This window comes from Protomyctophum bolini (genome assembly GCF_963924005.1).
Source record: "Protomyctophum bolini genome assembly, chromosome: 3".
NCBI classification, from domain to species: domain Eukaryota; kingdom Metazoa; phylum Chordata; class Actinopteri; order Myctophiformes; family Myctophidae; genus Protomyctophum; species Protomyctophum bolini.
In genome coordinates this window covers 7,496,663-7,521,535 of record NC_137864.1, presented here as the reverse complement: position 1 = coordinate 7,521,535, position 24,873 = coordinate 7,496,663, and the positions used below count along the sequence as shown (strand labels likewise).

The window sequence follows — 24,873 nt, the reverse complement described above, 5'->3', positions numbered from 1 at the left end:
GGACGGACTGACAGGTGAGTCTTCCTCTCTCTCTCTCTCTCGTTATTTTTATTAGACTGCTCTATAACATTACCATGGATGTAACTCTGAGAGGTTACAAATGTTACATTTGGAACATTCGTGGTCTGCAGGGATTGTGTGTGTGTGTGTGTGTGTGTGTGTGTGTGTGTGTGTGTGTGTGGGTGTGTGTGTGTGTGTGTGTGTGTGTGTGTGTGTGTGTGTGTGTGTGTGTGTGTGTGTGTGTGTGCGTGCGCGCACGCGCGTGCGTGCGTGCGTGTGCGTGTGTGTGTGTGTTACAAGTACAACACCACCACATACAGCAGCAGTGAGTTAGAATGAATGGCAGGACACAGGTAGACACAGCAGACCAGACCTGTCATTACTCTGGTCGGTTAGGTTGTTTGCACAACAGTTCAACAAAACAGCGGTGAAATGTTGCAACCATACAAGTCACAAGGAGAAAGTTTGTGCGGTGAGAGACAAAAATCGATATACCCCCCCCCCCCAAGTGTTTTTTTTTCTTTTTGCAATGACAGGGCCACAATAGCAGGGGGGACAATGGGTTTGGTTGACAGACGGGGAGACAGTGGAAATACTAATAGGCTAATGAATTAAACATGTTTGCCTACAATGATGACATGTCCTAGATTTTAAGTGGTGAAGATATATATATGTATACAGTACAGAATTCACCTGTGTATATGTATACAGTACAGAATTCACCTGTGTATTTGGAAATGAGTCCACTCAAAGTCTTGAAATAGTAGCCTACTGTACATTCAAAAAATGATTCATTTATTTGAAAACTTTAGATACTAGTTACTTTGTAGATTTTAATTATTATGACACAACATACACTAACCACTTCAGCCCTATACATGCAGCGCAGCCGATTTACAAGCTCACGAGTCACGACATTGTGAGCTTATAGATCTGCTATTTTCAAAAGATTTTTCTTTTGGTACTTTAAGTACACATTGATGCCAATAGTTTTGTACTTTTACTCAATTTCCTTTTGAATTCCAGGCTTTTACTTATAACGGAGTATTTCGAAATATATACTTTACGTAAAACATTTTAGTGCTTTTTCCACCACTGGAAGCTGCATGGACTACATGGACTAGCAAAAGAGCGTGCAAAGTCAAAGTCAAAGTCATACGATTTGTCACCCAAGTTGCCGCAGTGAAATTTGTTCTCCGCATTTGACCCATCTCTTGGAGCGGTGAGCCGCAGCCGTGCCTCGCTCGGGAATCAATTGATTAGTTGATCATGCACATGACCTGATCAACTACTTCCGGGTGCTTCGAACACCACTTAGAAACTTTAATTGAAATTAAAAGCTGGGGGTGGGGCAGTCAGCCCTCTAGTTATAACTATATGGTTGCCATATACATACTCCATACAGAACCATGACCTTTGACCAGAGAAATGAAGTGTTCTTTTGGATTTGATTGTGGGTTTGAAAACTGGCACCAAGTGCAGTTGATGTCAACAAAGGAAGCCATTTCTGAAATCTCTTATCAATAATTGCATTGATAATGATCGTCTTGTTTGGTCAGAAGCCAATTGGAACAGTGTGGTTGCCTGAACCATTCATTCTAGCTAGTTATAACTATATGGTTGCCATATACATTTAACAGACATGTAACAGACATACCGGTATACATTTAATAGACTCCATACAGAACCATGACCTTTGACCAGAGAAAATGAAGTGTTCATTTGGATTTGATTATGGGTTTGAAAACTGGCACAAAGTGCAGTTGATGTCAACAAGGAAGCCATTTCTGAAATCTCTTATCAATAATTGCATTGATAATGATCGTCTTGTTTGGTTGGAACAGTGTGGTCGCAGCAGCCTGAACCATTCATTCTAGTAGCACTGATCAATCATTATATTTATAGTCCAGTACAGTGGTTTTCAACCAGTGGTCCAGGGACCACCAGTGGTCCTTGAGGAGGTTCCTGGTGGTCCCCAGATAAATGATGGAGAGTTGGTAACCAAATTGACCCTTAGAGATCTTTAAAGATGGAGTGCCACAAATGATCAGATCATTCATTCTCATGGCTCTCGTCAATGTTTCTTTATCAGTGCAGTTAATAATTTCCTTGTGTTCATGGCATGTTCACCACTACGCACCGAGTTATGCAATAATCTCTGTTTAATTTGTGTGACACTGTCATGCGACCAAATATGATCTTAATTAATGAAAGAACATAAAAAGGTTGAAATATGGAGGTTTCTGTCAGACAGTGATAGCAGAACTCCAGCTTCCTTGTTGGTTAAGGTTTGTGTGACTCTGACAACTGAAAGGAGAAGAGAAAAACGTGACTTGTGTCTATAAATGTAGGGAAGCCCACAGATAATATATTGTGCAAGAAAGGGGGGTGGCAGGGAAAGTGACCACGAGGTGAAGTTACTACTGTTCAGTTTGTCAAAGAGACAAGAGACACGCAGCACTAAATACTAGGAGACAAGACCAGAAGACTTCAATGGTAACTAATGACAATTAATTCCGTGGGAGACATTCAGTTTTCAGCTTCACCCAGCTAATTACTGCCCAAGAGGTCAGGTGGGGCAGTTAGAGTAGAGTGAGAGAGTGAGTGAGTGAGTGAGTGAGTGAGTGACATATTCATATTCCCTATTTTATACTTTGGATATGAAAAACAAGGTGATCTACAAGCTCATAGTCATAACACATCACGATGCAACATTTTTTGGCTCAAGCACAAAATCTGTTGGCAGCTACTGTCCGTCTGGAAGCACAATGTTCCTTCTGTTCCAGTGTTTGCTTTTCTGGCTGCTAACAGAACAACGTCACATTTTTTTTGTGAGTGAAACGTTTCTGCAGATGTTTTTACTACTCTCATATTACCTTTAGTCTTAAGGTCTACTGCTGCAGTCCTCTCATATTAACAGCAGGGAATACACTGACAGGCTGCAAAGGCTCAGGCTTAATTGGATGAACCACAGACCACAGCCAGGTAAGAAAGTATGGACTGAGCCAGCTATAGGGCTGTTATATGATCATGACATTTTGACCATTAACTGTCATATACAATTAATAGTGATTCATTGTGTTTTTGCTTTGTTATATTGGACAACGTTTAAAAAAAACCATATACAGTATCAGATATGACGAATACATTACTTTGATTTTTGATTGAAAGGTTTATTTGAATAAGCAATTAAAAAAAACCAATATAAACAGAAACGTCAGAATAACAAAAAGTACAAAATAATAATAAAAAAGGCAAATTCAAAAGGAGTGAGAAGAAGCATAGCTTATTGCTCCCACCCCCTTTCCATCAATACTAAATATCATTCAATAATCTATTCAATACTTGTATTACTAAATCAGTGATATCTATGCATACAAATGAATATTACATACACACACAACTAGTACATACAAAGCATGTTACTGAAATACCGAATACAAAGAACTGACTGACAATTACCGGTACCATTAATGAATGATAAACAATGTATTATGGCCAAAACAGGCCATTGACTCATTTCACGTTAAAAAATATGTGAACATTTTTCAACATTTTATAATTGTTTTGCTCGGGACACCAGGTTGAAAGTGGTCAAAAGGGTGTGGACAAGTTACAACAACATAGAAATAAATAATGATGGAAAAGTTAATCTCATCCAGCTGCTAAGCATAATGCCAGGGACGTCGCTGACAATTAGTTTGCAGTACTCGCATATTATTTGTGCTGAATATTGATATGAGTGAATTCAGTCTGTGTTTGACTCTGCTGTGGTGTCGAACAGTGTTGTTAAGTGATCATTCCAGACGTCAGCTAAATGTCTGCCCTGCCACTTCTCATTTCCCGTTTTCTCTGCATTCTCAGCACGGCAGATGTGCAGACAGAAATAACATTTAAAAGAGCAGATTGATATTGATGACATTGCAAAGGAGACGCACACCCAACCTTTCACCTTTGAAGACACATGATGTGTATATGTGCCTTTCCCCACTCTAATGTCTGCTTTGATGTGTTGTTCATCTCTAAAGAACAATTCATACATTAACAATACATTTAAAGAATGACCTCGTTTGCATAAATTGATCTTCTAATCTCACCTTAAAACCTAATTTCACATATATTATATTTGATAAAATATGAATATTTTGTGCCCTATAAAGATATTACTATGTCAACCTATTGCCATATTATACATTCATGTATTTAATATATCTTTATTTCAGCTAATGTGTCTAATGTGCAAATTATCTCATTAACTATGCGCGATACGAAAATGTACAAGGCAGAATTAGATTCTACGTGAAAAATCTATGAAACAACTGAGAAAAGTTTGTCACACCCAGTTAACAGGTTGTTATAGCTTGTGCCCTATAGCTGTCCATCCATGCTCTCTCTCCCGGCATTGTCTGTCTCTCAGTTGTCCTACTGTCTGTCTCTCCTGCACTGTCTCCCTCCCAGCTGTCCTACTGTCTGTCTCTCCTACACTGTCTCCCTCTCAGCTGTCCTATACTGTCTGTCTCTCCTACACTGTCTCCCTCTCAGCTGTCCTACTGTCTGTCTCTCCTACACTGTCTCCCTCTCAGCTGTCCTGTCTGTCTCTCCTGCACTGTCTCCCTCTCAGCTGTCCTACTGTCTGTCTCTCTTACACTCATGTCTCCCTCTCAGTTGTCCTACTGTTTGTCTGTCCTGCACTGTCTCCCTCCCAGCTGTCCTACTGTCTCCCGGCATTGTCTGTCTCTCAGTTGTCCTACTGTCTGTCTCTCCTGCACTGTCTCCCTCCCAGCTGTCCTACTGTCTGTCTCTCCTACACTGTCTCCCTCTCAGCTGTCCTATACTGTCTGTCTCTCCTACACTGTCTCCCTCTCAGCTGTCCTACTGTCTGTCTCTCCTACACTGTCTCCCTCTCAGCTGTCCTGTCTGTCTCTCCTGCACTGTCTCCCTCTCAGCTGTCCTACTGTCTGTCTCTCTTACACTCATGTCTCCCTCTCAGTTGTCCTACTGTTTGTCTGTCCTGCACTGTCTCCCTCCCAGCTGTCCTACTGTCTGTCTCTCCTACACTGTCTCCCTCTCAGCTGTCCTACTGTCTGTCTCTCCTGCACTGTCTCCCTCTCAGCTGTCCTATACTGTCTGTCTCTCCTACACTTTTTCTTTACTTTATTCACATTTGTATTCTTATTATTAACATTACTATTGTTACTATTGACAGGTTTTGCTTGTTGTGAAGCACTTTGTGACTATGTTGTCTGTGAAATGTGCTCTATAAATAAAATGTACTTATATACTTACTTACTTACTTACTTACTTATTTACTTATTTACTTACTTACTTACTCGCTCAATTGCTCTCATCTTTCCCACGGTCTTTCTCAGTAAAGAAACAAACAAACAAACATTAAACATCTGGCCATAATGCAATTATTATGTTGTGGATGATTCTGCATCGCAGAACGTTGTAATTTACAGCCTGAAAAGTTGTGCAATTAGCTCTGACAGGAAGGGGTTACACTACAGTAGATAATATTCCCCAGATGATCCTCGCTGCCGGGGGAAGAAACCTCACATCTCCATATTTGAACTTTTTCAGTTTTTTCCGTAAATCAACACCCTACTCAGTGATCACACAGCGCCACACGTCACCTCAATAATAGCACATATGCAAAGACGAAACGTCTCAAGCTTGTATAGATCTGCTACTTTTGCTATTGTTTTGGAAACCTTGTATCTCCAAAGATGGTGCAAGTGAGAGGGTTTAAGTCTGTCTGTCGTTTTTTTTTTTTTAATATTAAACCAATGAAACGTATAAACAATTGAATTTTATAACTATACTGGATCCATTTGGAGCACACAAAACAGGTTATTTTCTTCCATTTCCTTGAAAAGAGACAGCTTTGGGTGACAAGGTTTCCAACGGACAGCGACGATATGCTTATTGAATATTATCACAGAGAGCTAAAACACATAAATAACAGAGTTGGACAGACATTTTAAAATTGTCACATTGAAATGCATTGAGGTTTGTGGGTAATTGCTTCTATAGAGCTGATCGACCCTGCGTGAACTTTCTCCAACACAGACCATTTCCTCTAGCTGGCTTCTGGGAGGACGGCATTGTATATAGATTTGGGTGATTACTGTCTACATTTTCAGGAATGAAATGAGTACTTCAGACCTTTTTCATAATAGCGAAAATAGCCAATCTACAAGCTCAAAACATGTTGCGATGCGTTTCTTTTTGTTATGGAGGTCCTTGGAATTAAAAATGGTTTGTTTGTTCTGTTGTAAATGTATACAATATGGGGTGGCGGTCATTTGAAATATTTTATTTTTTTTAAATAGGAAAATAAATGACCCACAACAATTGGTCCGTGACACACACATGGTGTGTCACTGGTTCCCTGTGTTTGGGAACCAGTTTTCTAGTTGAGTACTTTGTCCACCACTGATATCCGACCGTGCGTGAACTTTCACCTTCCCAGACCCACTGAGACAGATGTATGTTGCGTTTCTCTGGCAAAGGAAGGACCCCTTTAGCTGAGAGAGAGATGAAGCAGGGACCACGGCCCTCACTACATACTGTATAAAATTGTCTTGCAGATTGAATGTTTTGATATTTCTTCGTGTAGATTTGCTACATTCATCATTGCTGGATTTATGTTAATGTGCATAATTTCGGACCGAAAACAACCAATCTATAAGCTCACAACGCATCGCAGCGTGATGTGTTGTGAGCTTGTAGAGCAGGTATTTTCAGCAAATGGTATACCTCCAGAATAGAGATGCTAGTGTTCAAGTGGTTATAGTTTTCATTTTGTATTATGTTGCTATTACCAAAAAAAATTGGCCAAAAAGTAACGCAGAGGTCCCCCTAGAGGTCCCAGACCCCCTGTTAAAGACCCCTGCATGAGGTATAGGAAGAGTTAAGAGATTAAAGAGATTAAAAGTAACAAACCAGGGAAATGGATGCCGTTATAGCCCACTGGGCATTGTCTCTGCAGTGCGTTGATGCATTTATAATTGTATGTTTAGTGGCCGGTGCTGATTGGGGGCGTCCAGGGTGGCGCCAGGCAGTGTTGTACCACAACAAATTACATTTACAAGACTTTTGGCATCTATACTTTTTTAAGTATTCATTTGTAATATGCATCGTGACACATTTTACGCTCGTATATTGACAATTTTAGACGTTTTGAATTCGGTTTGAGAACTATTTTCATTATTCTTTTTATTTATTTAAACATATCAACATACAGCAGAGAAATCATTTGTTTGAATACTTGAGCATATATATTTTTAAATAAGCCCGCTTTTGAAATCTTTAAAAGCAACAGTCAACTCAACTCAAGTATACAAATTTCACTTTCACTTGCAGTTGAGTAATATTTGACTATAGGAGACTGTATACACGAGTATACTTTGTAGACAGGATGAAGTCCTCATCATCATGGTCTCTTTGTGTGACGCAGGGAGTGAGAGTTGGAGCTGATTAGACAATAGAGTGCAGTGTTGTTTTTGGCAGCAAATTTCTATTTTAGTTTTAGTCGTTGTCTCCTGAATATATAGTTTTCACTTAGTTTTAGTCACATTTTAGTCACCTAGAATGTTCTAGTGTTTAGTCTAGTTTTAGTCGACTAAATGTCATATGATTTTAGTCGACAAAATCTACATTTGATTTAGTCGACTAAAATGTGTTTTGACAGGCCTTGATGTCGTTGTAATGCCATATTTTACACTTTGGTTGCATGCTGAAAATAGCAGATCTACAATCTCGCGACGCGTTGCGAGATTGTAGATCTGCTATTTTCAGCATGCAACCCAGCATAAAACTGGATCTCTTGTCCACTAGTCCCTTCCTAACATTTTAGTCTAGTTTTTAATTTGTTGACAAATTGTCAGTATATTTAGTCTTCGTTTTAGTCATCATAGATTCGTTTTTATTTAGTTTTAGTCAGTGAAAGAAGGTAGTCGACGAACATATTAGTGTGTGTTATGGTTCTCCATGCAGGGTATGCCTATATGCCAGGCTAGCTTGTTGTTGCAGCAGCAGGGTTCATATACTCATGCATGCTATCCACAGTCTGTGGTGAGATTGTTGGGCAGTAATATTAAAAATTAACTGTTGTAACGGACAACCATGATCCTTGAGTCTGCCACTGAAAGTATTTAAAAAATGCACGATTGATGAGGTCAATTAAGACTCATTACCAATAACTACCACGAGAGGGAAATGTTTGTTGTGGTTGTGTTGGGGAGATTGAGGCATCTAATCACTATATACTGTGACTACTTTAGTTGGGGGAGAGTGACTGTAGGCTCTCCCTTGTGGAATTCAGTCGGCCTAGGAGGGAGGGAGAGAGAACGAGACCAGGTGAGCCACAACACACGCACAGCACATCCAAGTGGGTCCAAAGGTTTGAGTTAAGTCTTGTACTCACTTGTGAGATCTCCCTCATACCAGCCTCCTCATGAACAGAGTGATTCCTCCTTCCTCACTCCTCCATTAGTTGAAACTGACTCCCCAGACAGCTTGGGCGTCGGCTCTTTAAAAGCTTCTGGTGATTGCCTTACCGGCTGCAGGTGCGTCCATGTCCAGGCTCCCATTGGCTGCAATACCTGTACAGGGTGATATACTCCCTCTATCACCTCCCCCAGCCTCATTCTGTGGGTAATAGGCCTGGCTGTTTCCCCTGGTTTGCCACAATTACACTTGTTACACAGTTGCCAAAATGGGGACACCAATTATTACTGATATTTGGAAGCTTTGCTGGATGCTTGTGCTGCATTTCAATCACACTCAAAATCTATAGGCTATAGTACCAAGTGAAATTACTTACATGTATGTAAAACTAAATTAACTCAGTCAGTAGGCTATAGTAACAGTGTGTGTGTGTGTGTGTGTGTGTGTGTGTGTGTGTGTGTGTGTGTGTGTGTGTGTGTGTGTGTGTGTGTGTGTGTGTGTGTATGTGTGTGTGTGTGTGTGTGTGTGTGTGCGCGCGTGCATGCGTGTGTTGTAGACCACCTACCCAGTAAAATCCCAAATGTTAAAGTAACTCAGAGATAGCTCACACACTGGATGCAAAAAATATAATATTTTACTTACAAAATTAGGCCATAAAAACAATTAAAAAGTGAGATGGCGAAATAAAGTGACACAGAATGGTCTGTTTTGATGGTCTGAGAACACTTTATGGGTCACTCTTTCACCGTCTGGGTTGTATAGAACTGGGTTATAGAAGGTCATATCATACAACGTGTTGCTGCTATGGGGAGTGTTTTTTAGAGTGCATGTGGAATTCTGGACCCACACGCACACATGTGCGTGGTGTGGGGGGAAATTAACCTTCCAGATGAAATTCGTGATGCTGTTCAGTGCAATTTATGTATGACTCTGAGCGAGCAGACGTCACATGACATTGATTGATTGATTGAAATCTTTATTAACAGTTTGCAGAATTACAGTACATTTCAAGCACAAACTCAATACAAAGACTGTTAAATTTGACATTGATTGTGACGTTGATTATAGTGGTGACTTAACCAGGCAGTTTCCCTTGAGATTTAAACTCCCTTTTCTGTGGAAGTTAATTCTTGACATCCGACTTTCCACTGACAACAAATACCTTCCTGTGTACTAAATGAATGGTCAGGGACCAGTGACCACATGCAATACCTTCACGGACCACCAGTGGTCCACGGACAAAATCTTTTCAAATGGGAGTCCGGTGCCAAGTCCATATAAATGTGCGGTTCCTTGAAATGAAAATGTTTGAGAACCACTGATTTAACAGAGTGTCTTAACCAGAGCAACCAGAGCAACACAGCATGTCACATTTTAATAACGACAGTCGACATCATAGGAATGTACAGTAGTCAAAAGTGTATCTGTCTTTGAAATGTAGCTACTGGTGAAAACAATTGTTACAGAGCAGGGGTTATCAAACGGTGGTCCGTGAACCACTGGTGGAAGTACTGCATACATGTGGTCCCCTGACCATTCCTTTAGTAATGTAGGATTTGTTGATATTATTTTTTACATTTTCTTTCCACTATAGTTGAGAAACTGTGTACTGAATGACCCGGTGACCTACGTATATGACCATCCATGTATGTGTCATTTACTGACAAGTTGGAGGTCAAGAAATTCAACAGAAAAAGGGAGTTAGAATCTCAAGAGGGGGGGAGTGCACCGGATTGTGTGGTTGAGTCATTATTATTAGCAAATTATTAGTAGTCAATGGACCATTGGTTGAGAGACAGTGGGATGTATATACATATGGTTACAAAAGCACCGATCTTAACACCAGGTTGATTCAGAGTCAGGGTGGTGGTCCCTCGTTCACAATCAGTTGTAAACCCCTGTTCTAGTGAAGTACAGATGCTGTGGAAAATGTACTTAAGTGCAGTGTACTCGTATAAATGTACTTCTGAGCAACTAATATCGTGCAGAGCTGCATGTGAGTGGATGGATGGATGGAGGGATGTAGGGAGGGCTGGGTGGATAGATTAGGTGAATAGTTTGCACACTTCTCTCAGCCCCGTACTGCCTTGTACTTAGTGGTACTGTACTGTACATGCACGCACTATAAATTATTCTGTTTTGTTTATCTCACCGACTGATACAGATTCGGACCTCTGCGAGATGAATACAGTAAACCAGAGAGAGAGAGAGAGAGAGAGAGAGAGAGAGGTGGCAAAGTTGGCACCAGTGATACCAACAGCTTTTCACTATCAGCCATGTGCAGACACACGCACAGTCCACACACACACACACACACACACACACACACACACACACACACACACACACACACACACACACGCACACACACACACACACACACACACACACACACACGCACACACACACACACACACACACACACACACACACACACACACACACACACACACACACACACACACACACACACACACACACACACACACACAGGGAGGAGTTGCAGGGAGTATAGGTGTCAGTAGGATATAAACACACACAGTGATGTTATGTTCAACATTCGGTTGGACTGATGCTGTTCCCTGCTGACTGTGAGTATATAGCCTATACTGAATAGGGATGTAACGATACATTTTGACAGCGATACGATACGCATCACGATACGATAACGATACAAGGACGATATTAGTTCTTGCATGCAGGCGATACGATATGTATACGATTCAGCGATTTGGTACGTGTTGGTAGTGCAGTTTTCTTTAAAGGGAAACATTTGTTATTATGGATATCAATAAGTAAACGCAGAGATTTTCTGGCAATACATGGACATTGTATTTGAACACATTAGCGATATTGAATGGAAAAGTTGCCTAATTAAACATCTTTTTATTCTTTTCTTCTTAAAATTCCTAAATACTATATGCACAAGTACTTAGTATCGATACATCCCTATACTATACTGAATATACTGTTGTCGGGCAGAAGCCTCATATCTCCATAATATCAACTTTATTTCTTTATTATTATTAATATTTCTTTCATGGATTAATGCCTTACTTTGTCATAATGCAGTGTCGCACAAAAATAGCCAAAATATCCGCTAAACTTCTTTTCTACTTTTGACACTCTTTAAGTGAAAGTGTGTGTGTGTGTGGGTTGTATAAATATTTAAACCAATGAAAAGTACTATTGTAACTAAATAAAAACGACATTGTATCCATTGCAAAATGTGCAACAGAAGAAATGTTGTCCTGAGAAGTAACAGTTTTGAACATACAAGGTTTCCTGCACCCAACAGCGACGATATGTTGAAATACTGTCACAGAGAGCTAAACAAATAAATTACAGAGGGGGGACAGACATTTTAAATTGTTGAGGTCTGTGGGTTGCTTCTATAGAGCTGATCGACCCCGCATGAACTTTCTCCATCCCAGAGTCAGGGAGGCATGATGTACAACATGTCACTTTGGGACACGCTTGTGAGCTTGTATCTGCTATTTTTGAGAAATTGTGAATACATGGTAATGTTTTTATACACAGTATGTGTATTTCTTTTACTCAAATCTTCTCTTCTGGTGGTCCCTGGTCCTCTTTTCAGATGGGGGTCTGCATGTAGCCAAACTACATTTGCAATTTGGGGATCCTTGACATGAAAATGTTTGAGAAGCAGTGATTTAATGCAATGTGTTCCCGCAGTGTCTTAACCTTGTTATGAAGATCTCTTCATAATCTTTTCACTTCTCATACCCACTTGTCTCACGCACGCACGCACGCACATGCACACACAGTATCAGTCACATTGATTTTGATTTTCAGAGTACCTGTTGATCTGTGAAGGAGGGGTGTGTTGTAACCATGGCGACCACAGCTCCCAGAGACAAGTCAGTGCGCATTAATATGTGTTTATATATAGAATATACTCTTTACATACATCATATACATGTGTACCGTGTACCTTGGTGTGATTGTTTGTGTGTGTGTGTGTGTGTGTGTGTGTGTGTGTGTGTGTGTGTGTGTGTGTGTGTGTGTGTGTGTGTGTGTGTGTGTGTGTGTGCGTGTGCGTGTGAGTGTGTAGGTATAATGGCGTGTGGCTGGTCTTCTTCATGCTGGGATTAGGAACTTTGCTGCCATGGAACTTCTTCATGACCGCTGGAATGGTAGGTACAGTATCTAATGATAACCATAAGCTACAAGCTCACGTAGCCTATACTTATGGCTAATAGCTGTCTGTCTGTCCAGTACTTCACCGCCCGACTGCAGGACCCCTCATTGGCCCGCTCGGCGGCCAATGAGACAGAGGGAGGCGGCGACACGCGCAGCGTTCTGGAAGCCAAGTTCAACAACGTGATGACGCTGTGTGCCATGGTTCCTTTACTGATGTTCACCTGTCTGAACAGCTTCCTGCACACACTGTGAGTCTCTGGTCACAACCACTAATCATATAATACAATTTGAGAAAGACACAGTGTGAGGACCATTTTCCTGGTCATAAGAGAAATGGGTTTACAATTATAGGAAAGGATATAGGTTGGTATTAAGCCTGCATTAAAGATGAGGTTCAGGCATTGGAGTTGGAGTTACTTTTGCCTGATTTAGGCTTCGTTGAGTGCCAAAAATCAAAGCTGGTAGCTTTGATAAAATAGCACACTTTAGAAGCTTGTAACTCTGAGAGTGTATAAATTGAGCCTTACGGGTCCATTTGATTCCATTTGTACACTCCCTTATGATGAATTCCTGTTCTGTTCTTTGACTATATACTGTAGAAGTGTCTATTTGTACGTCTCTAAATGTTTTGATGAATTGAACAAGGTGGACCCTCTCTTGTAAACAAGTGTAATGCTTTATTGGGTCGTCCACTCGCAGTTAACAGTCTTTGTATTGAGTTTGTGCTTGAAATGTACTGTAATTCTGCAAACTGTTAATAAATATTTCAATCAATCAATCAATCAATCAATCAAAGGTCCCATTTTTTGTGACACTATACTGGATGTCTCACCCAATAGGATCCCTCAGAAGCTGCGCGTGGCTGGCAGCCTGCTGATCATCATGCTGGTCTTCATGGTGACCGCCATCTTGGTCAAAGTGGACATGGAGCCCCTCCCCTTCTTCACGGTTACCATGGTGAAAATCGTCATCATCAACTGTAAGTCGACGGCGAACTGATGTGCAATTCCAAATAATTCTACACGTATATATAATATCACTATATTGTGGTCAATACCAAGTCTAACCCCATATAGGCCTGACATCAAAATAAATAAAAAGTCTTCTGAAAGATATATATTAGATAATATATTCAAAGATTTGTGCCACATTTTCACGATTTTTCAAAAATAGCAGACCTATGAGCTTGTAAATCTGCTATTTTTCAATAGCTAAATGATGCTTATATAGTTAAAACACCAAAACGGGTTCCCGTCCAGAATGGGTTAAAGGTGATTACTTCTTTATCCCATTCTGACCGGGCAGCCATTTTGGTGTTAGCATCATGTTATGCTTTAGCTATTGAAAAATAGCAGATCTACAAGCTCATATCGCGCCACCGAGTGGCGCGATATGAGCTTGTAGGTCTGCTATTTTTGAAAAATCGAAGAACGACTGACATTTTTTAGAATCTGATCTCAGGTCAGAATGGGTTGATCAGACCAGTGTGTGTCCAGTGGAAACCTCGTATGAATCTGATCTCAGGTCAGAATGGGTTATTATCATTTCAGTTTGTGTTTTCGATTAATGTTTTCAATTTTGTTTATAGGGCTTTAATTCATTTAGTTAGGCCTACTAGTTAATTTGAAGATTTTTACATGTATCACTTCAGCCCTATATAACAAACACGTATTTGAAAATAGCCGATACAGACAAGCTCTTGTACTTGTGGGGTTTGCTATTTTTAACCCATTCTGACCTGAGATCAGATTCATACGAGGTTTCCACTGGACACACACTGGTCTGATGAACCCATTCTGACCTGAGATCAGATTCTAAAAATGTCAGTCGTTCTTCGAATTTTTCAAAAATAGCAGACCTACAAGCTCGTATCGCGCCACTCGGTGGCGCGATATGAGCTTGTAGATCTGCTATTTTTCAATAGGTAAAGCATAACATGATGCTAACACCAAAATGGGTGCCCGGTCAGAATGGGTTAAGGGATTTTTAATACATTTGGAAAATGTTCTGCATATCGAGTACTTTTACTTTTAAATATGTTTTTATTAGCATATTCATTCCATACATTCTGGACATGGACAAATTAAATCAGAAACCTGCGACAGGCTCTGTCCCCTTTGAGTAAAAGTTAGGATCATATGAAAATGAATTATTTTATTTTAGTTATAGAGGGCAATTAGGCCTATACTCATTGTTGTTTATTCAGAATGTCACGTCTCGCCAGCTCTTCATGAAAAAGAAAATGCATTTTCAAGTCGGGGTACCAATTTGATCCAATCAGAACTCAGTCAGGATACAGATTCATCTATTTTGAATTGAATTAAATTTAAAAAGAATCTTCTAAATCTTCCAGTTTTCAGAAATAAATATTTTCACGATTTTTCAAAAATAGCAGGCCTATACAAGCTTGTTAGCGTGCCACTCGGTGGCGTGCTATGAGCTTGTAGATCTGATCTATTTTTCAATATCTACATTATAACTATAGAAGAAAGTGCTCTTCGGAGCACAATCAGGACGGACGGACGGACAGACGGACAGAGTCTCTGCCATCTCTGTTTTGCACAAATAAAGCTGATCAATGGGTATACTCTCTCATGAATGGCTGCAGGCTTGTCACGACAACCTGAAAATAGACCCCCGCATCAGAAAATAGTTCTTTAGATCTAGATTGTAGATCAGCTATTATCGAGCTTTATAGGCTCATTGTTTAAAATAAATCATTTTATGCCATTCTTAAAATCACAAAAGTGCGGGTCCTCACGTGTGTGTGTGTGCGTGTGCGTGCAGCGTTCGGAGCCATCCTGCAGGGCAGTCTGTTTGGCATGGCCGGGTTACTGCCAGCCTCCTACACCACGCCCATCATGAGTGGGCAGGGCCTCGCCGGCACCTTCGCAGCCTTCGCCATGATCTGTGCCCTCGCAAGTACGTTCATATAAGACCAGGCCCGGCGCCGCCCACAGCGGTGCCGCAGAGGGGCCCTGGCAATCTCCGTTGCAAATTCGGGCCCCCTCAGTTTTAAGTTTCGTCTACATGTGTCACGGTGCGACTCAAGATGTGGAACCCAAATGGAGAACAGACAGGCAGGAGTAGAGTAGATCATATGCAAAGTATTTAATATACTGAAAACACTGAACAGAACACCATAACATAAACTATAATCAAGCCGGGAACACAAGGGACTGAGGGTTTAAGTAGACACGGGGATCACAATACACAGGTGAACAGAACAGACAATCAACACTGGGATTGGCTGGGAGACTCACAGGACACAGGTGGAGAAAACTAGTAATCACAGGTAGGTGAGACAAGACAGGCAAACACAACTAGGCAGAACAGGAAACACTAGGGCGACACTACATAATAAAAGTGCACAACAGACTGATATCGTGACAACATGTTTATTTTTCTATATGAAAAATCAACTGCCCCCCCCTCAGTCATTTAAAAAATGCAGCTGAGCCTGCATAAGACTTGACTTGACTTGACACCTAAACCCTAGGCCTATACGTTGTTGACCAGAGTCGGGGCTATAAAGCCTATATACTTGTCTTAGCATGTCTTCACAGAAAATAGCCAATGGACAAGCTCACAGCGCCTAGCCATAGCATTTGTGACGCGTTTGAGAGCTTGCTATCTTCTGCGATGGTATTCCACATAATACGGATATAAAATTGTATAAGCCTGAACACCTGCACAGGTGTGTTGATACTCAATTCACAATGGATCCTTTCATTAATGTCTCCATTCCTTCCCAGGTGGTTCAGCCATGCAGGATGCAGCGTTTGGATATTTTATAACCGCGTGTGTGGTCATCTCCATGTCCATCCTGTCCTATGTTGCCCTGCCTAAACTGGTAAACATAATAATAATAACACTCAAACATTCATTTAAAGTATAAGGTAAGTGATATCCGTTGTATGTATGTTGTAAGTATTTAGTTAAAAGGTTAAATCACAATAATATATAGTGACCGATAGTAATCGTTGCTATAGAGTGTGTGTTCAGTAACAGGGGTCTCCCTGTTAAACAGAAAATCAATTTTTGAGGTATAGTGACAAATTTTGCTCATTTATTTGTGTCATCACTTACAATTCACTTGTTTAATCTGTATCCTGACTGCGTTCTCTATCCTGATTGGATTAAATTGGGAGACATGGAGACTCCTGTTACGAACAAACTCTATAGCAATGAGTACGAGCTTTTTAACACCAAATAAAATCACTTACCCTATACAGCAGCCATATAGAAAGACATTGGGCGTCTTCTCTTTCTTCCAATCCTACCAATTATACTAATTAAGGCTCTGTTCCATTTAGTGTTAGCCTCACTAAATGTGTTAGCCTGCATGACACTCAGCCTGGATTTTTAATTTCGTTTCAGCGATTCTGCGGCTGGAGCCAGGCTAATTTAGTGTAGCAGTGTTTCTGCAAGGACCTCCATAACTGAGTGCACACATGGAACAGGCCCATTTGGTTCTAGAGTTACACACCTAGCTGTAAGGGGCCATTTTGAACCCCCTCAAATAACTGTGTATATAGCAGAGTGTTTCCAGTGAGCCAACATGCAGAATATCAACACTGCCTGACCTGTGAAGGAGGAGGCGAAACGAAACAATCGAGCCGTCCTCTGCCGGCATTTCAAATCGCCATTCCGATGGGAGGCGTATACTTAACCTATACCGTTAACCCTTCCTTCCAACAGGTGATTCTTAACCGGCCACGCATGTCGGACTGTTCAACGTACATGCCTCGTCGGAATGGCGGGGCGTCGGAATACCACTCTGTCCCCACATGGGTTTATAGCTTATTATAGGCGCTAAGCTAAGGAAGAGGCCCAATTTCTTTCCAATGTGGCTGCTGTGCATATACACACTACACTACACTACACTACACTACACTACACTACACTAAACTAAACAAACTACATTTCACAGGAGTTCTACCAGTATTTCCAGGACAGCAACGCTAATAAAAGAAACAACGAAGAAGACAACACTTTGGACCTGATGAAGAAAGGTAGTGAGAGACGTGAGAGCAAAGCATGCTTCAACACAACACTGATGTCAATGCACTGCTCAGTCAGGACAGGATGAAACACTTGAACCCTATAGCGCCCTCTATAATGGGGGAACATTCACTAAAATGATGCAGGGATAAAGTGGCTGTGACGCCTCCTCACTTTGTCTTTACATTTGTCCCAATATAAATCAAAATAATATAGCTAAATAAGATGTTATTTTTGTAAGATATTTTAAAGATCCTCAACGGTAATTGTCTCTCCCGTCTCTCGTACACTGTCTCCCATACTGTCTTCCTCTATCCGTACTGGTAGGGTACTTCTATAGTAGGCCTACTAAGAATTATTATACTTCTCCTTCTCTGTAGAGAACACTGGAGATGACGGACCATCGGACCACGATGCCAAGCAAAATGTGTCCATGGTCACCATCTTCAAGAAGGTCAGCTCCATTCAGTTCACTATCATCATAATTATATCGTCACTGTAAAGTGGAAATCCCATAGGCTATGCATGCCTACTATGTTATTATTTAGTCACACGCTCTCGTTAATATTCATAGGTTCAATGTTTATAACACACACACACACACACACACACACACACACACACACACACAGTCACACACACACATTAACTTGCACATTGTTTCAAATGTACCAAAACTGTTTGACGCACAAGGATGCAACGCGTCGTGACCTTGTAGATATTTTCGCTACTTTTGCGTGACAGTAAATAAAGTAGTAAAAAAACTACTTTATTGTGTGTAGATCCTGGGCTCTACACACCCTCCGCCAACCTAGTCCCCATATATGGGGGACATGGAGAGAGCAACGGACTTGAACTCATGCTTCCTTCATGCCTGAGTGTCCAAGTTGCTCCTTTACACCTGACAGGGGGGGGGGGGGGGGTTTCCCTGGGTGGACGTAGCGCGTGGAGGGAACACGTTATTCCGACCAGTTCCTTTCCCCTCCATCAGGCGCCCCGGCTGGCCAGGGGAAGGCAGTTTAGAGACCAGGATTACTGCATGTTTTTTGTGAGGATACCTACCCTATGGGGGACACGGGGAGAACATGCAAACTCCACACAGAAGGGCACTTTCGCCAACCCCGCCTCGGGTATATGGGCACTGATGGAAACACGCCCGAATCGAACCCAGGACCTTCTAGCTGTGAGGCGACAGCACTACCAACTGTGCGGCACCGTGCCCCCCCCATATGGTGACCTTTGACCTCTGTGTGTTACAGATCTGGGTGCTAGCGGTGTCCGTGTGTTTCTGCTTCACCGTTACCATAGGAACCTTCCCAGCTGTCACCGCCGACGCCAAGTCCACCATCGCCAATGGAGGAGCCTGGGGTGTGTGTGTGTGTGTGTGTGTGTGCGTGGTTTACAGCACACACTTGTATTACTATACTGCGAGGGTCAACTGCCAACAATAGACATTATGAGGACACCATTTCAGGTCCTCAAAAAGATAAATGGTTGTTTTCTATATGTTTAAAAGTATTGTTTAGAGATGCATCATGCTTTTGATTTATAGCCTACTTACTGGTATTTGTGTGTGACTGTAGGGGGTTGCACCAGTTCACGCTAAGTTCAAACTTAGCCTAGTTATAGTTTACCGTAAATGTCTTTCAGTAATGCACACGTTTAAGCTAACTAGTCTAGGCTATAGCTTTGAACCTAGTGTGAGGTGGTACAACTGCCTCCTGGTTAGCATCTACAAGCTCACAAGCCATCACGTTGTATCACATTGACCCCTTTTCCACCGGTTGGTTCCCAGTGGGAACCGGTTCAGTTCTTTTTGGTTTTTATAGTCCATGAGCCAGAGCTCCAAAATTGGTGGGAAAACTATACCCTATATTAAATTGTTTATAGGATCAATACAAGTAAATTATACATGATAACCCTTCCACAGTAGTAGCTTTATCCTATTTTCGATTATTTTGGATATTTTCCTACATAATGCCTCATTTGCATATTTAAAAATGTAAAATTTGTAATACTATAAATCATTGACTTCGTGTAAGTACTCAATTGGGGAAAATTTCATGGTGATAACAATCTAATATAGATATGGTTTTGCCCACTCAATTCATAATTAAATTTCAATTTTGGTGCTCTGGCTCATGGACTAAAAACCAAAAAGAACCAACCCGTGGAAAAGGGGCCAATTGTGAGCTTGTGGAGGTGCTAGTTTTGGAACGCATCACAGACACACAATTAACACATTGAAAATGGCAAGAACTTTTAAACACGGCATTCATGCACAATGAATTGAAGGGAGAGCCTCCACACACTCCAAAACTGTGAACATTTTATAGCTATTATGTAATGTATCACAACTTAACCCACTTTGGGGGCGGAAACCCCTTTTGGTGTTAGCATCATGTCATGCTTCTACAAGCTACTCGGTGGCAGACCTACGAGCTTGTAGGTCTGCTATTTTTGAAAAATCGAACGACTGACATAAAACTGTCAGTATGTAGAAGACATTTTTAGAATCTGATCTCAGGTCAGAATGTGTGTGGTGTGTGTAATCTATGGACTGCTGTCATTAACTAAACAAAATGACCAATACATGAATACAACATTTTTGTTCTTTTCTTCAGAGGTCTACTTCATCCCAGTCTCCTGTTTTCTGCTGTTCAACCTGTGTGACTGGGCTGGTCGCAGCCTCACTGCTGTGTGTATGTGGGTGAGTAACGGAACGGGCCCTTCAGGGAAGCTGGACTGTGCATTACTGGGTTTGAGGGTCTCGTGGGGGGCCTTCATTGGCCCTTGATTGTGTTAAATGTGTAAAAAAAAGAGAAAAGAAAATCCGGTTTCAGATCTGATGGTTATACTGGACGGTATATCCGATTCTTTTTAATAAATTCTTGGACGTATAAGGTATATATATACACAGTGTAACATGGTATAGAACAAACCACTGCATAAAACTGACCCTAAAAAGTATGCATTAAACCACTGTCACATTATCTCCTGTCTGTCTGTCCAGCCCGGCAACGACAGCAAGCTGTTGCCTCTGTCCATCTCGGCTCGCCTGCTGTTCGTCCCCCTCTTCATGTTGTGTAACGTCCAGCCGCGCCACAACCTGCCCGTCTACTTCCACCACGACGCCTGGTTCATCGTCTTCATGGTCCTGTTCGCCTTCAGCAACGGATACCTGGCCAGCCTCTGCATGTGCTTCGGACCAAAGTAGGTGTTGTAAAACTCTAAGTAGGTACTGAACCCTCGTCTGGCTTGACAAGACAGGTTGGTGTGTGTGTGCCGGCTGGGTGGTGTGTGACAATCCGGTTGAAGTATATACCTTTGGTACGGCGGCGGCGACGGGCCCGGGAAAACAATAACGCGACGCGAGACAGTATCACGCTAAAGGTTCACAAAGTTTATTACACACACACAGGAAATATATAGAGCTGGATCCTAATGACGCGACAACAACACATGAGACATGACAACCGCTAACTGCAGCAAGCTGACCTTGCTGTCTGAGATGTCTCCAGTAGCTATAATTATAAAGTATGCTACAGTTCAGGCAGTACACAATACATAACAAGTACACTGTGCTCTCACGTACAAGTACACAGCCATGGGCGATCAGATTACAACAGTAGGAATGACAGAAAATGTCTCTGTACGTCTGTCTGTACCATAGAGTATATATGAATAGAGACGGCACCCAGAGGAAACCCTGAGGCGAAATGGACATAGTGGCCAAATAAAGGTATTGCAGCCTGGCCCCAAACACATGAACGCGCTGGTCCGTTGACTATCTATCATTGTGCACGTTCACGACGGCAGCACGCTTGCACGTTCAATGGCAGCGCGTTCATGTGTTTGGGGCCAATCCATCCCAGAATGCTCTCTGTTCCTACCCGGAAGGAGGAGTGAAATCGCCTCATGCGCTTTTGAGTAACTTAATGCTAGTGGATGGAAGGAGAACTCGGGTGCCCTCTCTATTCATATATACTCTAAGGTCTGTACGTATACGTGTACGGCTGTAATGCACGTAACTCAAGAACCGTTTGCCCCACCGACTTCAAATTCGACACACGCGTTCCATACCCCCACAGGGACTGCAGTGCAGTGCCCGGTGTCAAGTCGTCGGACTGCACGGTTGTCCAGAACCGCCACAAAAGGCCTCAGGACAGGGCCCTTGTCCAGTGTCTATATATGGAGCTGGCCTGTTCTGACATCACAACACTCCATATTTGGGCATGCCTGACACAGAACTCCATAGGAATAAAGGGACACAAGAGACAGTTACAGAAGTCTCCATATACAGTATGGGCACAAAAGAGACACGGGTATTGCATATAGCCGGGTGGACATGGATAATGGATCTCCAACTTCCATCGTTACTGACTCGGTGCTCAACAGCCAGGCACTGCATGGTCTATACTCATAATTAGTAGAATAAAGAAAATCTGAAAAATGACTTTTCACACAAGTTTACACGTGTAAAGAAGTGAGTGAAATTAATATTTTGTGTGTGCCCGAATGCTCTGTATTCTTGTAGTTTCCGTGAGAAGGGAGAGGAGAGAGGTAGAGTGTAGGAGCAGTGAGAAGGGAGAGGAGAGAGGTAGAGTGTAGGAGCAGTGAGAAGGGAGAGGAGAGAGGTAGAGTGTAGGAGCAGTGAGAAGGGAGAGGAGAGAGGTAGAGTGTAGGAGCAGTGAGAAGGGAGAGGAGAGAGGTAGAGTGTAGGAACAGTGCAGGAGAGAAAAGAAAAACACTAAAATCAAAAACACACGGTGACGTTGCGGGATAGGGAGGAGGACGAGGCGAGGAGAGGATGTTCAAGTTGCTAACTCAATAAGATTGACATGAGCCCAGCGGTCTGTTTCACGAAAGCAAAATTAATTATCCAGGATATAAGCCAATTAAATCCAGGCTTGATAAAGCCTGCTCTGTACAGCCTGGTTTATTCCGTGTCAGTAAAGCCAAGCGAAGCTGACAAGGAGCGAATTTGTCGAGCCAGGATCATAACGCCTGGCTGAATGCACGTACACGTATTTCTTTAAAAGACCATGAGGTCGATCATAGATTCCTTGACCATAGTCCATAACCAATCATGGAACCAAAGACCAGAGCTGCATTCTTGCGCGCATGAAGCACGCGTGTGTGTCTAGTTTGTTCTTTGCGTAAATGTAGGTACTACTAATATATTCTCTTCTCAAAGCATTGTATATTGACTTTTCTTCACCGTTCTCCTCAGGAACGTTCTCCCTCATGAAGCAGAGACAGCAGGAGCCATCATGGCCTTCTTCCTGTCGCTGGGCCTGGCTCTGGGAGCCTCTCTGTCCTTCCTCACCAGAGCACTGGTCTAAAGCCTCCATGAAACCCTTTAAGCCTCTATAGGAAGCCTCTACTATTAAAGTAGTTTGAGACATGACTATTTCTATCATTTACATACCCAGTGGTGTCTTTGACGTCATATTAATTCATTTTCTTCTTCTCTGGTGATATTTTGGTAACATTTCTCAGCGGACTTTGGTACAAGAGAATCTCTTTTTTTATATAGTTTTGGTGTTGTTAATGCAGGGGTCTCAAAAATAATATTCTTTCCTTGGATCTTTGCGCGGATGCGTGTCCGAGCATGGAAAGCTGCAACATGATAGCTCTGAAATGTTTTACAACAGAAACTCTCCGTGAGTCAAAGATACCAGGCGGGCAAGCAGGTAAATGATAGAAGTAAAGTCATGTCTTGGGTGAACTACTCCGGGTGCGGTCACACCGAAGTCACACCGAGCTTTAATTCTGCCTATGAGGGCGGATTCTGCCAATGATTTTCTCTCGGTCAGTTCTTATGGGACCTTCTGTTTTTTTTTCTTCCAGACAGCCCCCCTCTACCCATATTATTTATGGGTGTATACTATAGTATACCATATATATTTTATTCAGTCTTTTTGAAATTACATTACTTAATGTGGGAATTCAACTGACAGATGTTGATCTGATCTGGCATTGACTGTGTTTTTTTTTTATATAGAACACACAAACTGCATCACCTCCCATCCATTATTATTATTAGTTCAGTTCAGTTTTATTTTATTTTCGGGAATGGTGGACATACAGTTCATACATAAAGCACATTATTTATTATATCAATTTTTTTCCCTTGATGTCCTGTCCGATATCCAAAAAAGGGCTAGTGAGAAGCCATAGGCCATAATTTGCATATTTAAGTGCACGTGTTGTAGACTGATGATATCCGTCTACCTGCACAGTGCATACGTTCATGTTGTCCTTAAAGGGACACTTCACCCTTTTTGCAAAAACAAATATGTTAATGACGTTTAGAAGCCTTAGAACACTTTCCTGGGGGGTCTTTATGTGTGTAATATGTGGTTTTAGATATTTTAGATTGTAGCAGTGAGCCCAGTGTCTCTGATGTCATGGACACTGGGCTCACTTCCTTCCTGGACTACAATTCCCATAATACTTTGGTGCACTGCTCCTCCTTGTGGATAGGGCAGGTCTGTCTTACTGAGACCACATGTAGTCCAGGAAGTAAGTGATCCCAGTGTCCATATCATCAGAGACACTGGGCTCTTTAAATATATACATTCCCCTACACATAATTATATATATATAAAGCATACATATAAATAAGCATATAAACATACATAAGCATACATACACACAGCTACTTACATACACAACAATATACATCGCATCAATACAATAATTCCTACTGTGTAGAGTCAATACCTTTCATTGTCATTGTGTTATGGTTTACCAATAATGATCGATTAGGCCAAGGCGGCAAGGAGTAGTATATAGTAGTAGTAGTAGTAGTTATTCATCAATGTGATCAGTATTAATACTTAGCACTTAGTCATTTAAAGTATTATTGAACACTATGTACTAACTTAACATTAATTAATGGAGCACTTCACCCTTTTTCCACCTTATCTTCATGCAATTGGTTCTCACTAATACCCATTATAACATGGCACCATTTCTGTCTACTCATTCTGTGTCTCAGAGGGCTGTATAGTCAGTTCAGAAGTCCGCCTACCAGCGACATAATCGGTGGGTTTGGTCATATCAAACAAGATTTGAAAATGTATTTTGTATTAATACAAGAACAATGGATTCTAATTTAGCATGCTGAATGACCAAGTAGACAAAAATGGTGCCATTTGATAACCCTTTTAAAATATATTTTTTAAGTGTCATAGGCCGGAGAACACATGTATAGTTTACTGCCAAATACAACTTTGTTTAATT

General features: G+C 41.6%; 1 protein-coding gene across 5 annotated transcripts; it reads left to right on the top strand.

Moving 5' to 3' along the window:
- Positions 1-23,041, top strand: slc29a1b (solute carrier family 29 member 1b). Of its 5 annotated transcripts, none has more exons than XM_080759599.1 (13): positions 1-14; positions 12,271-12,335; positions 12,530-12,611; positions 12,694-12,866; positions 13,458-13,597; positions 15,406-15,540; positions 16,374-16,471; positions 17,552-17,645; positions 18,003-18,076; positions 18,882-18,990; positions 20,247-20,332; positions 20,636-20,835; positions 22,856-23,041. In XM_080759599.1, exons 2-13 carry the CDS (start codon positions 12,310-12,312, stop codon positions 22,965-22,967), a joined length of 1,329 nt encoding a protein of 442 aa, XP_080615725.1. In that variant the 5' UTR covers positions 1-14; positions 12,271-12,309; the 3' UTR covers positions 22,968-23,041. The 5 variants fall into 5 exon arrangements, with proteins under 5 accessions (XP_080615725.1, XP_080615726.1, XP_080615727.1 ...); XM_080759600.1 differs by lacking the exon at positions 1-14 and adding an exon at positions 2,464-2,496; XM_080759601.1 differs by lacking the exon at positions 1-14 and adding an exon at positions 2,889-2,985 and having other exon boundaries at positions 17,552-17,633.
- The last annotated feature ends 1,832 nt before the right edge of the window (positions 23,042-24,873 follow it).

Excerpts from the sequence above, each read along its gene's own strand:
- slc29a1b (XM_080759599.1), top strand. The coding sequence starts at position 12,310 with ATGGCGACCACAGCTCCCAGAGACAA. Across the intron at positions 12,336-12,529 it reads ACCACAGCTCCCAGAGACAA|GTATAATGGCGTGTGGCTGG; the intron begins GTCAGTGCGCAT and ends GTGAGTGTGTAG. Across the intron at positions 12,612-12,693 it reads TCTTCATGACCGCTGGAATG|TACTTCACCGCCCGACTGCA; the intron begins GTAGGTACAGTA and ends CTGTCTGTCCAG.